Source organism: Bactrocera dorsalis, chromosome 2 (genome assembly GCF_023373825.1).
Source record: "Bactrocera dorsalis isolate Fly_Bdor chromosome 2, ASM2337382v1, whole genome shotgun sequence".
Lineage (NCBI taxonomy): Eukaryota > Metazoa > Arthropoda > Insecta > Diptera > Tephritidae > Bactrocera > Bactrocera dorsalis.
Genome location: NC_064304.1, coordinates 94,386,756 through 94,407,117, shown reverse-complemented (window position 1 = coordinate 94,407,117; position 20,362 = coordinate 94,386,756). Strand labels below are relative to the sequence as shown.

Below are 20,362 nucleotides of genomic sequence, written 5' to 3'. Positions count from 1 at the left end.
CAAAACACATCACAAATGAGTAAATTAGCAACATATTGACGACTCTTGGAGGGCTTTTGTAATTTATAAAATTTATGTATTATAACTTAATACCAATTTCCAAAAGTGTAATATAAATACACTCACCCGTTAAAACTAATAATTAATTAATTAAAATAAGATTGTGAAAACTATATTTGTACTTGGTATGAACATCTATGTTTAGATGACCTTCAAACTTTTTATACACAGTCTACGAGTGTATTTTTGTTTTGACGCTTTCAATGCTATAATCTAATCTTTCGAAAACACAAAATATTGCCATTATTGTTTGTGGCAGAGTTCAAGACAAGAAAGTATACATATAATATTTCAGATAGCACTTTAAAATAGAAACAAACATATCAAAAAAAGACGCATTTAAGGGTTGCTGTTACCTTTATAACTTTAAGGCCTTCAAAGTAACAGCCCAAATGTAATATAATATCATATCTATAACAAAGTCTGTGAAGCTAAAAGTAGATTCAACCATACTGGATTCTTCAACAATGCATATGTACGAATATATGTACATATGTATGTATATACCTACATATGTACACAACCGATCAGAAAAAGCTGCATTGTCGCAATGGAATGCATTTTGGAGTAGCCGCAGCAACCAATTCCGGCTAATAATGGACGTTTGCTAGCTGCTGTCAAAACTTGACAGCCAAGAATTTGCCACAAGACAACAGCACCAAATATGGAAAATTGCGAGGAGGTGGCACAACAGCTGGGCCATAAAAATCACAGAACTAGTTTCAAGAAATTGGGTGGTGTGGCTGGTCTTTAAACTGCCCACTCGAAACATGCGACACGACATACCGTACTATACAGAAATATAGATGTACATATACGTATGTATGTATGTATGTAATATGTAGGATTTCAAAAGAATTTAATTACAAAAACACATGAGAAGAATAGACCGGTTCCATGTCCATGTTTCAAACGCGTATTTTATTTTGCTTTTATTTTCAAATATGTGGCAACGCGCATGTAAATGTATAAATATGCCGAAATATATATTTATGCTTGTATATTTGTGCGATTTTATCACCATTTATAATTGCGTCGTTGCTACAAAAATCGTAAGTTAGTATGTAAGTACATAAGTCAAACAGCAAATACGCAAGCGAACGTAAGAGAAAATCGCTGTCACATGGCGGCGCAGCAAAAAATTTTAAATTTTCGCAAAAGCACCGGCAATCGAAGGACAGACTGCGTGCAAAATGAAAGAGTTTCATATTGAAAAGAGAAATTTATACGTAAAGAGACTCTAAAAGAGTCTCTGCATGTTCTAAGAGATGGTGAAATTAGAAAAGCAGTTGTCAAAGTTCACTGCGGAAGGCAGGCAGTAATCGAACTTTTTTTAAGTAATTTTTTATCTACCACGATTACAAATTTACATTTTTTTAACTATTTTTTTTTATACTATTTTTTTTTATACTATTTTTTTTATACTATTTTTTTATACATCCATATTTTATTTTATTTCTTTAGTAACAGTAGCATAATGCGTTTATGAAAACGTATTTCGAAAAGAACAGAATTCCTTGGGTAGAAGAAATAGGATGGAGTGTTCGACCAAATTATTCAAACTAGAAGAATTTTACTTTTACTAAAAAAATGATACCCAAATGAATGATATAGCACATAACAAATATATTGCACTTCATTCGACTTTTAATTGTAATTATTTATGTCTGGTAACATTGACGAAAAATATGCGTTATTTATTTAATACTTGAATTAAAACCTACTTTCGACTTACTTACAAATATATTGTGAATAAATATAATGCCAAAATAGTTTTGAAACATAAGTTTCCCTATTTCATAATGTTCGATGTAATACAGAGTTCAAACCAGTGTTTGCACAAACCTTATGCGTGTTGCTTAGTTTGTACAAAAACCGGCATGCAGTCACGTACTCTTGTAAGGAACCTCAAGACGGCGCAACAGCGCTGCGACTGAACCCCAGCAGCAACGACGCCAAAACTTTGCGACTTCACAGAAGTATGAAACCTAACAGAGCTAAATATCACGTAGGCAAACGAAGAAGAATATCAAAACGAAATATGAAAAACAAAAAGCGACATAAGAAAGTCAATAAAACATATGTAGCGCAAGCACAACGTGGCCACTGATAATTGGCCGTGTGAAATGAGCAAGCAATTGAGTGTACGAAGAAATTTGACAAAATTAAAAAAAACAACATTCGAAACAATAACAAAGGCGTATAAAGGTATGTGAAAAGCAAACAAAATGCGTAACAATGTTTGTTTGTTTGCAAACGAAGAAAGGAAGAAAATGACAAAACATGAAAATACACATACGCATATCCATACGTATATGCATATTTTTGTAGCACTGTGGAAGCCAACTTTGGTTTAGTAAAAGTGCAAACGAGTGCAATAGCAGCTATGACAGTGTTAACGCCTCCATCGAAGTCGTGACTTTAGGCGCACACATACAACGTGGAGTGTTTGGTTCAAACTTGAGTGATGGCAGGGGTGAGCATGCGGTTAAACATAAAAACCAAGGGAAATGTATGAAAACCAGAGTGGGAGAACAGGTTTATGTGTGTGCGTTTGTTTTTATTGTTTTATTTTTGTTTGCACTTTTATTGCTTTATGCGTTTGCTGGTCACTTTTTCGCCAGCTTTGGACAGCGAATAGCGATTATGTACTATATTGTCAATATATACAGACTCTGCAACTAACCAAATAGTTAGGAGGTACACAGATAGTGGAAAAAAATGTCTTAAAAAACTTAATCTTCATGAAATAATTTATTAATAATTTCTAAATTTTTCTCCTACATAGAATAAAAACAATAAGATATAATAAAAACACTCAAAATTTTGAACCCAATGATTAATCTTTCATATGTGAAAGTATTTCCAAATAATATTATATTATAATGTACAGTTACATTCTTCGAATTTGTTCAATAAATGTATAACTCAAGTAATATGATACATATGTACATATGTATGTACATACTAATGTTTATAAATGCCTTTACGTCATATTTCCGCCTGCTTTACGTAAAATACGCAACAATTTACCTTGTTGCCTTGTCATTAAACACCTCCGCGTTTTTTTTTTGCTTGCATGCATTTGCATGTACTTCAGCGTATGTAGGCATTGATATCAATACATGTAAATGTGTTTATAATTTCGCGTTTGTTGTATATGCTTGCGCAGACAGTCGGTTAATAAACACTTAATTGCAAAGGCAATATTCCAATAAAAATGACAAAAGTCGCCATTTTAACAAACAAAACAAATAATTTAAGCATCACTTGTCATCAATCAACTGTAAACATTCTCGTGTAGTCGGCCACTTATTGCCCGCTAAATGGCGAGTCACGAGAGTGGGTAAAAAATATATGGTGTTTTATGTTTGTATGTTGTAACTCTACCTGTTTGTACTTCGGTTGTCCAATTTGCAAGCATTTTTCATCGTCTCTGCTAGCAGTGCACTTTTTAATCTAAAGTGGTAGCTGTCATGAAAAATGTATTATTTACTCACTTAACGTATCTTTTTATTTATGCCGTTTAAACGAATTTTAAACGTCAGCCCCCACACGTACAATAAACAAAAAATACAAAGCGAATTGCACTCAATAACAGGTAACATTATATTAATAGTAATAAATTTTTAACTAGGTACATACGACATAGTGCGTACATATATACTTATGTACATACATATATACATATTTTGTTCAAAACCAGCTAGTCACCAAAGCTTAGCCGACAATGAACGTACAACGTTTAGTTTTTCTTTCTCTTTTTATTCGCTTATGTGGTTACAGGCATTTGTTTGTGTTCTATTTCGACTGCAACAAAAATGCATACGAGTGCAATAAACGTCATCAAGGTTAGCCAGCCGCTACTTGAGCACTCAAGCTGCACGATACATACAGCGAATAGCAAGTTCTGCTACTACAGCCGCAGCTGCGGCGTTACAGAAAAACTGCAAAGCCAACTGCGGCAGCAGGCAGGTGCCGCTGAATATGAGGTTCCTTTTATTTGCTATCTATGCATGTTCGGTATACATACATGCATTTTTATTTAGTGTTCGCATTTCGCTACGTGTTAGTATATTGCGTTCCAATGCACCAGAAATGCAGCACCAACATACATATCAATAGTAAGTAGGAATATACTATGTATAGCTTTATTGATTTGTTGCAAAAATTTTATAAACAAGCGTCGAATTGCGGTAGCTTTAATATGGCGAGAAGAGATTGCAAAATAAAGTGGGAGATAAGCGGGTATGTATGATGCAATGCCAAAGCGAATTTAATAAATTTTAATTCTATTTGCAAATGTACATACATATGTATGTATATGTGTATGTAGTGCGCATTCGAATTCGTTGTGGTTTTAAATATGTGAAAAGACAACAACGCTGAGTCATTTCTATAATTGCGCCTTTACGTCTACTGTCTTATGCAAATTTATTCATCAGCAATATTTCATCAGTTTGCAATTTCTGTGCTATTCAGTAAAATATTCTACTTTTAGCAAAACATGTTGAAATAAGCTGTTTCTCTCGTCGAATTATCAAGTAAGCTATGTAGGTACAAAAATCAAAAACGCAGGAAAAAATTAGAAAAAGCCGGAACTGTAATTGTGGGGAGACAACACACTTTTCACGGCATAAAATTTACTAATTGGAGAACAGACCAACGTAACGAGGCGACAAGTTTCTTCGCCTACTCGACTTTTCCACCTACTCAGCCAATTAGTTGATTTTTTTCTAGCAATTATGGTGTCATATCTGCTGGAATTTTCTGACAATACTCTTATATAGCGGTATAATACATAATGTTCTAAAAGCTGAGACCGAACTAGAAACCATACATTAATATGTATGTGGTTTATTGAACTCACCTGATTGACTGCTGTTATCGGTGTCCGTAGAGAAAGTGCCACCTCCGCCTACACCACTATCGCTGCCGCTGCCAGCAGAATTAGTAGCTTTGCCATTGTTGTCCGTTTTTGCATTGGAACCACTGGCAACAGTAGATGCAGACGGTGTGCAGCTGTTGCACTCCTCTTCCTCTAATATGCGTTCCACCATTTTCTCTCTTCAATTTGTTCGTTTGCGGTTTTCGGTGTTTACGTGATTTTATATTGTTTGCGGTAGTAAGTTGGCGATATAATATTTGTCCGGGATATGGTGAAAAATAATTATTGAAGGTAGTTTTCTATCAGCGTAGAATTTCAAAATGGAATTTGTTGAAGTGGCAATCAATCGCTTAAAAAAAAAAACTCAGGCACGTATATTATATTAGCACAAATCACTTCTCTCGTACTGACTTTTTCTTTAATTGTTTGATATTGCAAAAGTTTTATAATTTCAGTTTGAAAGTTTTCGAGAAATTGTTATTTTTATTTTTGCCGGAACTTTTCTTGTTGGAATACTGACATTAAGCAACTCATTTACACGTATATATTCAAGTTGCTTCCGAAACAAAATTCCAAAACAACAAGCCCGAACAAGTTCAAAGAACACACAACTGAACTATTCTTTCCTTGATGCTTAATCTACACACAGTTGCTTGCCTAGTTGTTCGCGGCCTATACCACAGTCTGTGGATTTTTATCTATCACTTCGGCTCGCTTCGACTTGTTGGCTGCAACACCAGTTTCCGTCTGGCCTGAATGTGTCGTTCCTATATGTTGTTGGCTTACGTTTGTAATATTAAACGTTTTATTTTTTGTTTATTTCGCTTATTTTTTTGTTTCACCTCCTTCCTTTCCTCAATTTTCTTCACTTTTCCAATTATTATACGCCGAATGTCAGTCGATCTTCTGCAGCTACTTCTGCTTCCTCTTCAACTTTTTCGTTTGCCGAGAGGTTCGGGTGTTCGTTGACTTTTAGCTGTGCTGCAGCTGTGAATGCTACTAAAGCGTTGTTGTTCGTTCAAAATGGTGGATGGAGTCATCAAAGTAATTGCTCCTGGTTGTGCTGGTTTCCACCAGCAAATAATGATTTGCCAAAATGTTTTAAATCCGTACAGGAAATTTACGCTTCTTTTAAAATTTCCCAAACTATTTGCTTAAGGTACTTTTCCACTTTTAACTACCGTGTCCTTAAATTGTAGTTTATAGCGAATACGTCCTGCGTCTCTCAATTATAGATTGGTACTCAATTTCAGGTGAAATTACGATCGCTTCTATTAAAGCTGAATAAGTGATGGATTTTACTGCTAGCAAGAATCGTGTTGCTATTGTTTTTTCTGGTGCTAAAACTGGTGGTGTTCGGAGAAGCTAATTTCTGCTTTTTCTCAATGTTCTACTAACAGTCAAATAACGTAGCATAAAAAAGATTCCGCATTAATCTCAATTGAATTAAGCGAAGAATTTGGTGATTCTTGCAAATTTAAATTTTCAATATGGAAAATTTTCACTGCTGTTGCGTTCGCTGCCGCTGCTAGCTCTGCCGCGGTCGACTCAACAAATGTTTCGTCCGACTGCGTTTCAAGTGCTGCTACAGCTGACGCCCCTACTACGCCAATTTGATTTTTCTCTGCTGCTTGTTGGTGATGTTGAATAAATTGCAAAATTTCTAGCTCCTGATGTTCTATTGCGTTCAATATGATTAATTTGGGAAAGATTTTTTCGGTTGTTTTTGCTGCTGGTGCTTTAGCTGTATACGCTGTGGCAGTTAATTCTGTTTGACCATTAACTTTTTTCATCACAAAATTCTGCTCACGTCAACGTTGCTGCTGCTGCTTGGATGTATTTATTATTTTTGATAGTGATTTTGGTGGTAGTGAGTGGATGTAGTTGCAGTGGTAGAAGTCGTCGTTTGGTAAATTTTTGCTTTTAACAAAAAAATTCGCTGAAATAGCGGACAAAAGGCCGTTTTCTTTGCGTTTTTCGCTGTTGTTATTCCTTTAGCTATTACCGCTCCATTTTCCACGCAGACTTATCGATGATGAAATTCCGACTGAAAACCATTTGCAGGTTCGGCATTGTCGTCGGCCAAACTTCTCGAATGGCCGCCACGCTGGTGTTGCCTACCTCTCGCGACAGGGATGAAAATATTAAATTTTCTACTAACATTAACATTCTCCTCATTTATATATCTGTCACTTCTTAAAGCTTTCTTATTTTCTTCTTTTTATTAAGTTTGTTAACATTAAAAACTCTTAAAAATCATAATTTAGTATAGCTTCTGTTTTGATTATTATTATAAATAAGCGTTGGCATTACTGTGTTTTATTTTTGTTTGGCTTGTCATCCATACACGGCGCATTATACATAGAGCTTACTAAACAAAGCTACTTGGTTGGGAAAAGATTTCTAATTGGACAAAACAAAAACAACGCAATGGATACATTTCGGCTTCGGTTGAAAAATTAACCGGTTACTTTCGACAATCTGACTCACTTGCTATTTCGATCAACCCTATTTAGCTGATTCATAAATATCGATTAAAACATTAATTTATTTGCGCACATCGACACAACTGTTTACAATTAAGTTGTGTACAGAATGATACAAATACAAAAAGTTATAAAAATAAAGAAATTAAATTTATGTTATGTAGTTATTATTGTTTATTTCCATCAGGGCAGTATAAAATGCAAGGCAAAATTTTGTGTCCATATTATTATACTATAAACTTTAATTACTGTAATTTTGTGACTTTGACATTTGACGTATTACAATAATTGTATATTTTCATTTTATTTTATTTATTTTTTATTATAATTATAATTTTTAAAACTGTTATTAGGATTATTGTGCCTACAATGATTGACTGTGTGTAAAGTTGTTGCTTTTATTTTGCACAGAGCTATACAAATAATACCGCAGAGATTAACCGCTTAGATTATCGCTGGGTGACGCCTAACCTACTGACCAATCACAACACAGGGGTGTGTCCAAATATTTTCGAATGGAGGAAGAAGCATACAGAAAGCAACAAATTAAAACAAATGCCATGGCAAAAAGGATATTTGCAGTAAGAGCATATGTAGCAAAATCACAACGATGTATCCTTCAAGGCGTTGCAAAGGACTGTTGCTATGTACGCACTTATATTTGATATAATAAAAGATATCCATGTACGCATACAGCTTACTTTTGCGCAAAGTAAAATAACAGTACATCATTGGCAACAAGGCGGCACAAAAATTGCCAATCAAATGCCGATGAATTCATTAGGATATTTAGCAACGGATATAAATTAAACGACTGGATTAGTTTCATTTGGAAAGTCTTTGCATAATAGACGGCTTTTACTTAAACCGGAAGTGCGATTTCGGCTAAAATGGACAGTGCCAATGTCGATAGAAATGTGGGCTCAAAGAAAACGCGTAGCGGTATTTTAAATAAATCCTTTAAAGTGAATACAATGCCGGCGCCGTCGAAAGGCGCTAATCGGGTGCCAAAATGTGCGCGTTGCCGTAATCATGGCATCATCTCCGAGTTGCGTGGTCACAAGAAGCTATGCACCTACAAAAATTGTAAATGTGCAAAGTGCGTGCTAATTTTCGAACGGCAGCGTATTATGGCGGCACAGGTGATATGATTTACATAATTACGTTACGTGCAAAATGTTTATTTTGAGGAGAAATTTGTAAACATACAATGTGGCTTAAAAGATGTTTTGCGATGGTACGCCTTCTTATAGACTAGCGTTTGCTACTTTGTGTAAAAATATAAGCGTAAGCGGTGTCTACGCTATTAAAGAAGAAGTATAAATATACATATTTCGAGATTTAGCGATGTCGTGGAACTTCAACTGACGGAAAATACTCCCAAAGAAGGTTTTTATTTGCAACCTGGTTTGAAGTGTAAATTTTTTTTTACAAAAAATCTACTTTTTAGAAGCCGTTATTTTGTCAAAACTCAAAATTTTGAATATTTCTTTGATCGTTCTTTACAAATATATTCATCTGTAGTAATAATAATGTTTTTTGTTTTTTGCATTTGAGATAATTTGAAGCAGCGAAGTCTGTCTTACCTTTTAGACCCCTGTTTTGTAGATCCTCCTGGAGATCGGTAACGGGGTCAATTTTAAAAAAGAATCTCCGATTATGAAAGTAGTACAAAAAATTTAGTGATAATTCATAATATTTATTGATTTATTAAAAAATATATCTCTTCCAAAGACCTTCACAAAATATATACTTATGTACGTATATTTTCAGACTTGCAAGTAGATATAACTCACGAGTGCCAAAATTGTCTTTGTGAAAAATTTTATAAAGTATGTAATTAAGATAAATTCGACAGTGAGTTCAATTCTTTGAACTTTCCCCTTACACATCTCGTAAACTCATTCCATTTTCATCGGTTAAGTTCAGCAACTCTTTTTTAGAAAGCCTTAAAACTTTAGTATAATAAATAATAAATTATTAACGGTTACTTTAACAGTCATAAAGTGAAAACTCTGAACTCAGCTTGTAGTAAACAAGCATAAATCTGATGGTAAGAAATTCTTGCCAAACTGTCATAAGCCGACCAAAGGCCTCTTCCGCTATTTGTAACAGTAATTATGCTTCAATTTAAACAATGTGGCAGCATTATTTTATATTAAGATTAGAACAAAGTTGTCTGCTAGCAAATCTATAAAGCTACATATCCATTTCCATGTTTGCCCAAGTGTTCGCAGCTACTCACTACTCTCACAAACTTCGTGTTTAGTAATCAATCGGCCGAGGGCTACTCAAGTTACAAAGCTGTGGGCCGTAGGCCATGAGCTGCGTCGTCTCGAGCCGTTGATGTACATATAGTATACAATGTTGACTTTGTATTCCCACAAGGCAACAGCGTCGAGATTTCTTAACTCCTACTTTCCATTCCATTTATTTGCCAAAAGGCAACAAATACTCGTATGTTTTTATACATACATATATAGTATAAATATACAGCGTATGTTTGTATGCATTGAAATTAATGCAGTTAAATCGGTATGGGTGTATGGGTCATTTGCAGTATATAACCAGAATGTGAAAATAAATGAAATGCGAGACGCCAAAGTCAATCAAAATGCACAACAGCTAATAGAATAAAGTAAATAGATATGAGAGCAAAACTTAAACAAGTCCACTAGGCGAAGGGAGAGCGGGTATGGTGAAATGTGTCGGCTGTGTCGCATATTAATTTCACTTTACACCGAATAAAATGTGAGCCAACACTGTCTACTACATGTATACATACATATGTATATACTTGTATCTTTGTACATATATTTGTATGCGAGTGTGTGCATAAGTGATTTGCGACTATGTTTACACACCATTTTTATTCACTAAGCCATTTGTTTATATCCGTGAAAGTTTGTGATTTTTATACATTTGCAGGTTGCCCTGAAGCGTCAACAGGCGGTGGAGAATGCTATTGCACTGCGCCTGATGGCCACCAAGACGGGCAAACAAATGGATGCGTTGCCGGAGGGACAAATCTTTGGTCTGTCCACGAGCGTCTTAAATGATTGCGCGGAGGTGGGCGACGCAATGGACAGACAAGTGCCCACACAGCGTCAAATGAAATCACTGCAAATACAACAGATGGCTGAGGACCTCAGCACGTCCAGTTGTGGCGGCAGTTTGAGTCACGAGGCAACAAGTGAGTGCATAAATATATGTATATGTTTTAATAATATAATATAGTAAAAGGAAACAAGGTCTTTGCAAAGTTAAACTAATGTTATCGGTGCCAATTATAATTCTTACGAACTACTGTGAGGTCATGAACCAAAACAAAATAGTTATTAGATGTGGTAGCAATTGGGACAATAAAAAATTTCTACCAAAGCTACATTGAATAATCTTCACAAATAAACAATTATTCCATACAAGCACTTTATTCCGATCGTTCAGTTTGTATGGCTGCTATATGCTATAGTGGTCCGATATAGGTACAAATGAGCAGCTTCTTGAGGAGAAAAGAACGAGTGCAAAACATCACTTTGTTATCTCAAAAAGTAAACTGAACTTTGTGTATTTACAGACAGACAGTCGGATATGGCTAAATCGACTCAGATCGTCAGGCAATTTGCATTTTTGGAAGCGGTGCTTCTTTTAATTGGTTACGTACATATGCATAAAAGATTAAATATTTTTTTAGAATTTTTTATTGTTACAAACATAAATTATTAACAAAGAAATTCTGAAATTTCTGGAAAAAAAATATTTTAAACTCGGCCAGAAAAACCTGAAAATTGGATTTTTGGCAGACATTTTTACAAATAAAATTTAAATTTCTGTAGAAATTTCGCAACATTTTCTTTAAATACTTGTAATCAAAAAAAATCCTTCTTTCAAGTCTTTAAAAATTGTAGCTCAAAGACCTGTGTAAAACTTCATGAAGATCGTTTGAGTAGTTCTCAAGAAATTTCGCCAACCGACTTGAAAATTGCGCTGATGATCTGCATCCATTCGCTGAATACGTACAAATATTTCAAGTTGTTTGCAAAAATCATAACCTCAAAATAAGGAGGATCGTTCAGAAGTAAAGTAATTTTATTAATTTTCAGCTACTTCGTTGGGCTCAACACCCACCCCACCCTCTCCAGTGGTGGTCTCACAAAGCGCTATCGATATGTTGGCGCAACTTTTTCCGCATCGGAAACGTTCCGTACTAGAGTTGATATTGAAGCGTTGTGACTTGGATTTGGTGCGCGCAATTGAGAGCGTAACACCTGCAATTAGTAACACATTAACCGATGCAACAACTACTGCCACTGCTAGCACAACAATTAACGCAACAACAGCAATAAAAGCTACGCCCATACGGAGCGCCTTCAAACCGGTCACAGCGGAGTTGGTAAGCACTAGCAGCGCTTTTTGCGATTTTTTCTCATTTTTTGTTAAAATTTCGCCATCCATTTCAGTATTCGCACAAAGCGGGCTTAACTGTGAGTAGTGTTAGTGGCTCCCCCGTATCCACCGGCTCACCGGCCATCTGCGCCTACCCCAAATGGTTTGTACCGCTCTCTTTTCCCGTCACAATGGGCCATCTATCGAATTTGGCGCCACGCTGCACCCTTCCCAACTGCACCTGCATGGATACGTATCAATTCAATTGATGCCGCCCGCACATCTCCTACGGATAAAATATAATATAAATAGGCTACCATGCATTTGTTGTAATTTTATTATTTGCTTTTATTATTGAATAAAGATTGCCTGTGTTGCCGGCGTGTTTGTCAGCTTTTAGTCAGATGGTTATACGGCGAAAAAACCCTGTAGGAAATAAAATTTGAAAACAAAAAACATAAGGAAAATTTAGATTAGCTCTTTTTGTACGTATATTTTCAAACGGAACCGCAATTTATTTATTCGCATATATTTTTTTTCGTTTTAAAATACATACCTACATTTACATAGAGTGGCTCTTAAGTGAATTCACATATTCATTTTTACTACGTTGAAAGTAAGAGGTCACGCAAAGAGATGGTAAACAGAGATTCACTCCACCGTTTCCTTCTAAATTAAATTCATTTGTACTTTTCGGTTACTCGAGTTTCAAAAGGCAGCTCGAGCTTTCCTTTATGGACAGGGTTGCAAATTTTTTAATTAAAAAATGTTTAGAATAAAAAAATCAGAATTAAAAATTGATAAGATATAGATTGAGTATGTAAGCTTACCGACCTCTCTAGCGATTTGATGAAAATGCCTCTGTGTGAGTTCTAGTTCAAAATGGTGGACGAGAGCGAAAAACGTTAAATTTGAAAACAATTTTTTTTTATAATTTTTAATTATAGAATTTTTTTATTTTTCAAACCGGTATTTAGGATAAGATAAAAAGGACATTAAGATTTTCAAGGCTAAAAAAATGCAATTTAAATATTAATTCCAATATTTTTATTATAAAAATGTAAACTTGCAAACATTTTTTTTTAGTTTTTGTTATAATTTTTTTTATATTCATCCGGTATTAGGGATAAGAAAAAAATACATAAAACTTCTCAGGCCTAAAAAAATTAATTGAAATATTAATTTCATTAATTTTAGTTTTTGTTATAATTTTTTTTATCCGGTATTTGGGATAAGATAAAAAGGACATTAAGATTTTCAGGGCTCCAAAAAAATTTAATTTAAATATTAATTGTATTATTTTTATTATAAAAATGTAAATTTGAAAAAAATATTTTGTAAGTTTTTGTTTTATTTTTTATTTTTTGTATTATTATCCGGTATTAGCGGTGAGAAAAAAAGGGCATTTTCAGAGCTAAATTAAGACTTTCAGAGCTAGAAAAATATTTAATTTAAATACTAATTCCTTTATTTTTTAATGCATGATTTGGAACATTGGTTATAGAAAAAAAAATATTTTTCGAATTTATGAAAAATTCTTAAAAATAGTTTTAATCATTTAATCATTAATTTTAATTAACAAAATTTTATTTTCTAAAAAATGCTGGAATATACTATACATTTATTGAAAATTATATGAACAACCCTCATAAGCCTGTGGCAATAAAAATCAAATTCAACCAAATTAACTACCGCGGGTGTGAATATATGTATTCACTGTAATCAACGAGACAACACATAACGCTGCACTTACGCAGCCAGTAAATAGAAAAACTTTATCGAACGTCGGCAAAATGCATCTCAAAGGAAATTAAATAAAAATCCACGGTGCCAAAAAGTTATTATTTACATAGATTATGACTTTATAACTGCAATAAAACACAAAACAAAACCATATTATTTAACCCTTAGCAGTCAACACTACGGAAATAAGCGCTTAGCTAAGTGTTTTTTCACAAATATATGATTTATATACATACTACATACATACATATGTGTGTATTAACGTGCATACACATACCACTTTAATCATCTGAACACAAAATAATACTTGCTTGTATGTATGTGTTCATTTGTGGTGCGTTTGAAATGGTGCCATATCTACCTGTATAAGAATCATAGCAGTACTCGTATTAGTCAATCAATCAATGCTTATCTTAGGACGACTTAAGCTTCTTCAATATTTTTTGGTTATTTGCTTTTTCGATATTGGTTTTGGTAAGTATATAGCTATGAAATGACACAATAAAAACTATTTAATGGCAGATATAGATATTTCATATACATGTACATAGTTATATATATATTCATATACATATATATGTATATATACATATAGGTAAGCATAAGACAAATCTATTCGGCACAAATATTTGCAATATCAAGCATTATAATGATATTTGAAATATTTTAGTATCACTGGAGATTCAATAAGGACTTAAATATTTGTTTCTAATTCTACATTTAATTTCTGCAACATTAGCTCCATATTGATATTTGAGCCACAATACTGATAAAAAAATGTGAAACCCCACAAGAGGCTTTTCAAAGTAAACAGGACTTAAAAAAAAAGCAGAACAAATGGTTTTTTCGGCAAAATCAATTTATTTTATTCAAAATAGTCTCCTTCTGCTTCAATACAGCTTTTTGCACGGTCCAAAAACACGTCGAACGTTGGTCGGTATGGCCGCCAGTATGCCGGTGCAAACCTTTTGAATGGTCTGCATAACGCTTTTCTTTCATGGGTAAATATTTTTGAAAAGGAAGAAGTGGTATGGTGCCATATCAGGTGAATACGGAGAGTGGTTAATGGTTAAAATGTTATTTTTGGTCAAATAATCAGTCACAAGCGTCGATCCATGAGACGGCGCATTATCGTGCAACAAACGCCAACTTTCATCTTCGTGATATTCGGGCCGTACACGTCAAATGTTCGTTCAAAATTCGATAAATCGATATTTTGGTGATGTTCAATTCCATTTCCATGAATTTCAATGATGATTTCGGCTGATTTTTGATGAATTCACGCACAGTTTCGATCGAATTTCCGGTGAACACGGATTTTGATTGGCCCACAGGTTGATCGTCAATTATGTCACTTTGAAAACGTTGAAACCACTCGTGCACTCTGTTACGGGATAGGCAATCATCGCCATAAACTTGTTTCATCAATTGAAACGTTTTGGTAAAAGTTTTACCAATTTTAAAACAAAATTTGATGTTGGCTCTTTGTTCGAAGCTCATTTTCGCACCGATAACACAAACATACTGACACTTAAAACGCAATAACTTCACCTCCAATCGATGAAATATCATAAAATTTTCACTGGACAATCGATAAAGATAGCAAATTCTAACGCACCTGTCGACATATAGGCGGGGTCATCAGGGGGCTAGATTCGAAAAGTACTGTTTATATGGAACGTACCTTGTATGTAGTTATAATTCATTTTAACTATTCCAATATATATGCATATATTTATATAAATGAATGTTTATATATTCGTATGCATATATATATATATACATATGTATTTAAGTACGTAGTTATTTATGTTTGATCGCATTTAATCAGTTAATGAGTAGAACATAACATGCACTAATTAATTTGCGTTTCCCATATGAGTGCTTTGAACCAATCGCATCGTTGTACTCGTAAGTATTCCGGCGAATAAGGCGAATACGATTGGGTAGTAGCCATTAAAGTGGTATTTTGATAATTTATACGTAACCAAGTGCTCAAGTAAGATATATCATCGAAAGTCGTTACATATATACTCACATATAGCCTATGTGGGTAGGCATATAGTTTAGCTTTTATTAAATACAGTACACTGTCATAATATTCGGATTATTTGATTTTTAATAAATAAGTTAAACAGCAATTCAGAAAGTTTTCACATGTTTGATCGATCGAATTACTCTGATTACTCAGGTACAAAGGATTCGATTATTTTGAATTTTTTTTGCATATAAGTATGTAGAAGTATTATTTATCCTAACAATAACCTGTCTAATTTAGGGCAAAATTCAAATTCTTTACGAGTCTATTCCGTCAAATTTAAATTTTTATGACCATACATCATTATCACCTTTTCTAACGATTGTATTTTTCTTTTTTTTAGTTTAATCCACGAAGGCCGAAATCAAAGCAACAGTGGAGGACCTTTGTAGCGCCGTAGTGTGTATTTTTTTCTAAAATTTTACTGTTTATTTTTAAAATACTTAAATAAATATGTATACACCCTTAAAATTTTAAAATTTTATTTTTTATACCCAAAAAAAACGCATTTTTAAGTAGTCATTTAAAGTGAATTTTAACTCCTTTCTTTTTGTTTTACTATACACCAACAATAATTACACTAAAAATTTCGAATAGAATTTCTTTCATTTTTATAAAATCGATGAAATTATGATTTAATGTTTCAGAGCATCAAATTATCCTTTTTTGCTTTAGAGTCGACTCTTCTCTCACTTAAACTTGTTTCAAATAACAAAAAGTATTGTTCTAACCTTAAAAATGTACCGTTTTGATTTTCGCACAAGATTAAAGTAATATAATTTGTGTTATGGGTTAAAACATTTCTTGTATTATTTTATATTGTTATTGTGCGCGCTCTAGTTTTAATAAAGATATACAAAAAATATGATAAATATGAAAAAATACTTGAAAAGTATTGGGAAATATTTATTTTATTACAAAATCATTTATCAATCTGCGTATATACATACAATTGGGTCTGCTTATATATTTGTATCTGCGTACAAGTGTACAATATCAGATACATACTTATAAATTGCTTTAATATCAATTATGATAAGTAAGGAAGGGCTAAGTTCTGGTATAACCGTACATTTCATACTTTTGTAGCTTCAGGTACATAACGTTTGTTAGTTATACATATTTGGTCTAGGGCGAGTTTTCACCCGATTTTATTCATTCTAAGCACAAAGATGCACCGTTATAAGAAAAACACGTTCTCTCACATAATGCGCGATGTATGCGGTATAGAGTCACCCGGAAGTTCGAAAATCTTTGTATTAGGTATATGGGGGTTAAATATGGGGGGGAAATATTGACACGATTCAATCCATTTGTATCACATAGATATACTATTATATATCTCACATATTTTCGATAAAAAGTCAACGCACTTTCAGTAGTTTTTACCAATACCATTACATGGGAAAGGATCGGGGTTATAATCCATTTCATCCATTTTCACACCGTCGGTAGGAGTTCTAATAGTAAAAGTACATATATGTGTTAGGTGAATTTGGTTATTGTAGCTTTGGTGTTTTAGGAGATATATGCATTAAACTTATTAGAGGGCGGGGCCACGCCCACTTTTTTTTATTTATAACCCTCAGGTGCCTCTTGTTAATGGCGTTTTATGGGCGTAGCAGTGGTCCGATTACGCCCATCTACGAACTCGTCCTTACTTTTTGACCAAGTAACTCCCATACCAAGTTTCTTCGAGATATCTGAATTTTTACTCAAGTTACAGCTCGCACGGACAGACAGAGACGGAGTATAATTGATGTGTCTTTAGATGGAATTTTATAAAACGGCCTTAAATGTATATACTGCACGTATATGGTTATACATATGTAAACCCTTTAACACACGCTTCTTATGAGACAGAATAATTCACCGAAATGTGGCTTAGGCACAGAAAGAAGTTACTGACAAATGCGATAAAAGTGTGGAATTCGTATTAAATACATAACCAAATAATATGCAATATGTACGAGTATTTAGCATATTGAGTAACTCGTACGAAATATTGATCGCACCCTCTTCCACCCGCAGTCATGAATCACACATAATTAATAAAATGCTGCACTTCGCCTAATTAAGCTGCCAATTTCAAAAGTTATGACAAAATATATTTTATATTATATATATTTATATAAATATAATATATACATACATAGCATATATGTACGCATTTCTGACATGATTTGCTATTTGCTAGAGCTAGAGCAAGAGGGCTGCAAACGAATCTCAAATTGTCCAAAATTGTTGTGTTAAACAGATAACGGTTGGGTATTTCATATACCTTTAAATTTCACATTGGTTGTATGTGTTATTTTTGTGTTATAATTTTGGTAGTCAGCTACCACGCATGCAATAAATATTATACAATTGATATACTATAAATGCATACCCCAATATATAAATTATTTAGCAGTAGCACAACGAGCTGATAAGCGGTGATTAACAATTAGGCGATCAAAAGGACCGCGAAGCGGACAAGCCGCGCAACAATCAACGAAGCGACGTGCGCACCTCACCGCGCCTTTGATAAATATATACATACATATTTTCACATAAACAAAATAAGCACACATACATAGAAAAACGTATATTTAATTCAATTTTATGGTACATCATTTTAGGAAGGCTAAACACTTTCAGCCTAAATCGTCGATATCGGCTGTCGGTTGTCAGTAGCTATTAATCTAATAAACCTATACAGTGGTAGTAATGTTATTAGAAGCATACAAAAATATTGAAAAATGTCCATTCAAATTTGAACTTCTCTTACAAAATAGCTCACTGTGGCCTTTAGCTGGATGGAGTCATGTGTAGAAGTTCACACATGTGAGGAAAGTACTCTGATTGCCACTCACTTCAGAGTGGCCAGTAACGATTAGTTTACATATGGCTCAAGAAGACTTCCAGTCCGAGACCAAGAATCCTCTGGGTAGCCAAAGAACATCCGTTTGAAGGCGAGCGAAATATCCCCTCCACAAGGTTGTGCGCTGGGTTTGGGACCCGACACGTAAAAAACGTCCCTAATGAAAAATTACCAAAAGCCTCGAAGAGAAACTCCCCTTTTAATGACGACGATGACAAACGCTTTAAGGATAACGATTTAAGGGCATGCACCTGAAATATCCAGTCCCTTAATTGGGAATGTGCCACTGTTCAGCTGGTTGATGCTCTCGTCAAAGTGAAGGCTGACATCACCGCCGTCCAAGAAATGCGATGGTCGGGACAAGGACTGAGGTAAGTCCTTGCGGCATTTACTACAGTGGCCATATAAAGGACCACAAATTCGGTGTGGTATTCGTGGTGGGAGAGAGACTTCGTCGCCGAGTACTGTCATTCACTCCGGTGGATGAACGTCTGGCCACAATCCGCATCAAAGTTCTTCAACATATTGCTGATTTGCGTCCACGCCCTGACGGAAGAGAAGAACGATATGACTAAAGATACCTTCTATGAGCGCTTGGAGCGCATCTATGAGAGCTGCCCCACCACGAAATTCATCAAACTACTTGTCTGTCTTCGGATCGAAAAGCCACCAACTGGATCGATCATGTTGTGATAGACGGAAGACACGTCTTCTGTGTTTTAGACATGCGTACGCTCCAACGATTGGAATTTTAGTGTGCTCTGCCTAATCCACAAAAAGGGGGACCCCCACAACTACCACGCCGAATCTGGGAAAATATCCTTGAAAAGAGGATCGACACACACCACCTCCAGCATCCGTCCGACCGATTTCGACAAAATTTAGTACGTTGCTTTCTTCTTACATTCTTATGTCGCAGTGCCAAAATAGGCGAAATCGGTCTACAACCACGCCTACTTTCCATACAGCAAAATTTTAATTTCTATTTGAAACTTTCACTTTTCAGAATACAAATCAAGAAGAAATTTATATAACGGAATACAACTTTGCACGAACAATTCCTTAAGGGTATGCTACTTTATGACCAAGAATTGTTCAAATCCTAGCAAAGCTATTCAAGCCCCTAGGTACCGAATATGTAAACCCCAGTATACATATATAGTTGACTTTTGACCGAAAATATCGGTCAATGTGTGAAATATACAATTGAAGTTCAGAGAGAATCCTTCCTTCTTCCTTATTTGTTTGTTTGTTTTTTTTTTCAAAAATTATATATGCGTTGAAATCAAAACACGTTACTACTGCTCCTAATATCAAGCTAATATCAGTTTTTTCAAGTCTGTAGCTAATATTAAAACATACAATGTATTAACAAAAGAAGCTTCTTGAAAAAATCAGCCATTAATTCGAAGTATAAGCTCTTAAAGGTTTATATTTTAAATATAACCTCAAAAAGCGAACATTACTTTTACAAGAATTGTCTAGAAAACTTCCATTGACCCGTATTTTTGCAGTTATTATCAAATCATCAAGGAAGTTAAGAAGCTCTTGAAAAAAATAGAAATCGTTTAATTACGATAACAACCGAATTTCACCCTTCATCACTTGTATTATTTTTAAAATTTTCCCTAAAAATATGATAATGAAACACTGTATACTGTTATATACATATGTTTATACCAACATACAAACAAATGAGAGCATACCTCTTACCGCTGGAGTGTCACCGCAGCGCGCCTTATCAGCAACACCTATTGGACACTATCATCAATGGTGCGATACCTCGATACCTTCAACCATTATGACAACTAGTGTTATTAATAAAGATATCTATTACCTGCTCATTATCATTATTGTATTTTGTATGGAAATCTGATTTAGCACAATTTATTAGTTCT

At 34.3% G+C, this 20,362-nt stretch overlaps 2 protein-coding genes across 2 annotated transcripts in view; one reads left to right on the top strand and one right to left on the bottom strand.

The window, feature by feature from the left end:
* The window catches only part of LOC105230927 (probable serine/threonine-protein kinase MARK-A), a 35,309-nt gene extending 28,302 nt beyond the window's left edge, over positions 1-7,007 (bottom strand). The window contains exon 1 of the mRNA XM_011211952.4: positions 4,931-7,007. Within this exon, the coding sequence (XP_011210254.2) occupies positions 4,931-5,120 (190 nt within the window). The 5' untranslated portion in view covers positions 5,121-7,007. The remainder of the gene's footprint in view (positions 1-4,930) is intronic.
* A 640-nt stretch (positions 7,008-7,647) lies between these two features.
* Positions 7,648-12,227, top strand: LOC105230979 (doublesex- and mab-3-related transcription factor A2). The gene is made up of 4 exons (XM_049447544.1): positions 7,648-8,576; positions 10,363-10,627; positions 11,538-11,827; positions 11,895-12,227. The coding sequence occupies exons 1-4, from the start codon at positions 8,325-8,327 to the stop codon at positions 12,087-12,089; spliced, it is 1,002 nt and encodes a 333-aa protein (XP_049303501.1). The 5' UTR covers positions 7,648-8,324; the 3' UTR covers positions 12,090-12,227.
* Positions 12,228-20,362: the final 8,135 nt, after the last annotated feature.

What these genes read in the sequence shown, in the direction of transcription:
- LOC105230979 (XM_049447544.1), top strand. Translation starts at nt 8,325, where the DNA reads ATGGACAGTGCCAATGTCGATAGAAATGTGGGCTCAAAGAAAACGCGT. An exon ending in TTTGAGTCACGAGGCAACAA is followed by an intron (nt 10,628 to 11,537) that starts GTGAGTGCATAA and finishes ATTAATTTTCAG; the next exon opens with CTACTTCGTTGGGCTCAACA. An exon ending in AACCGGTCACAGCGGAGTTG is followed by an intron (nt 11,828 to 11,894) that starts GTAAGCACTAGC and finishes CATCCATTTCAG; the next exon opens with TATTCGCACAAAGCGGGCTT.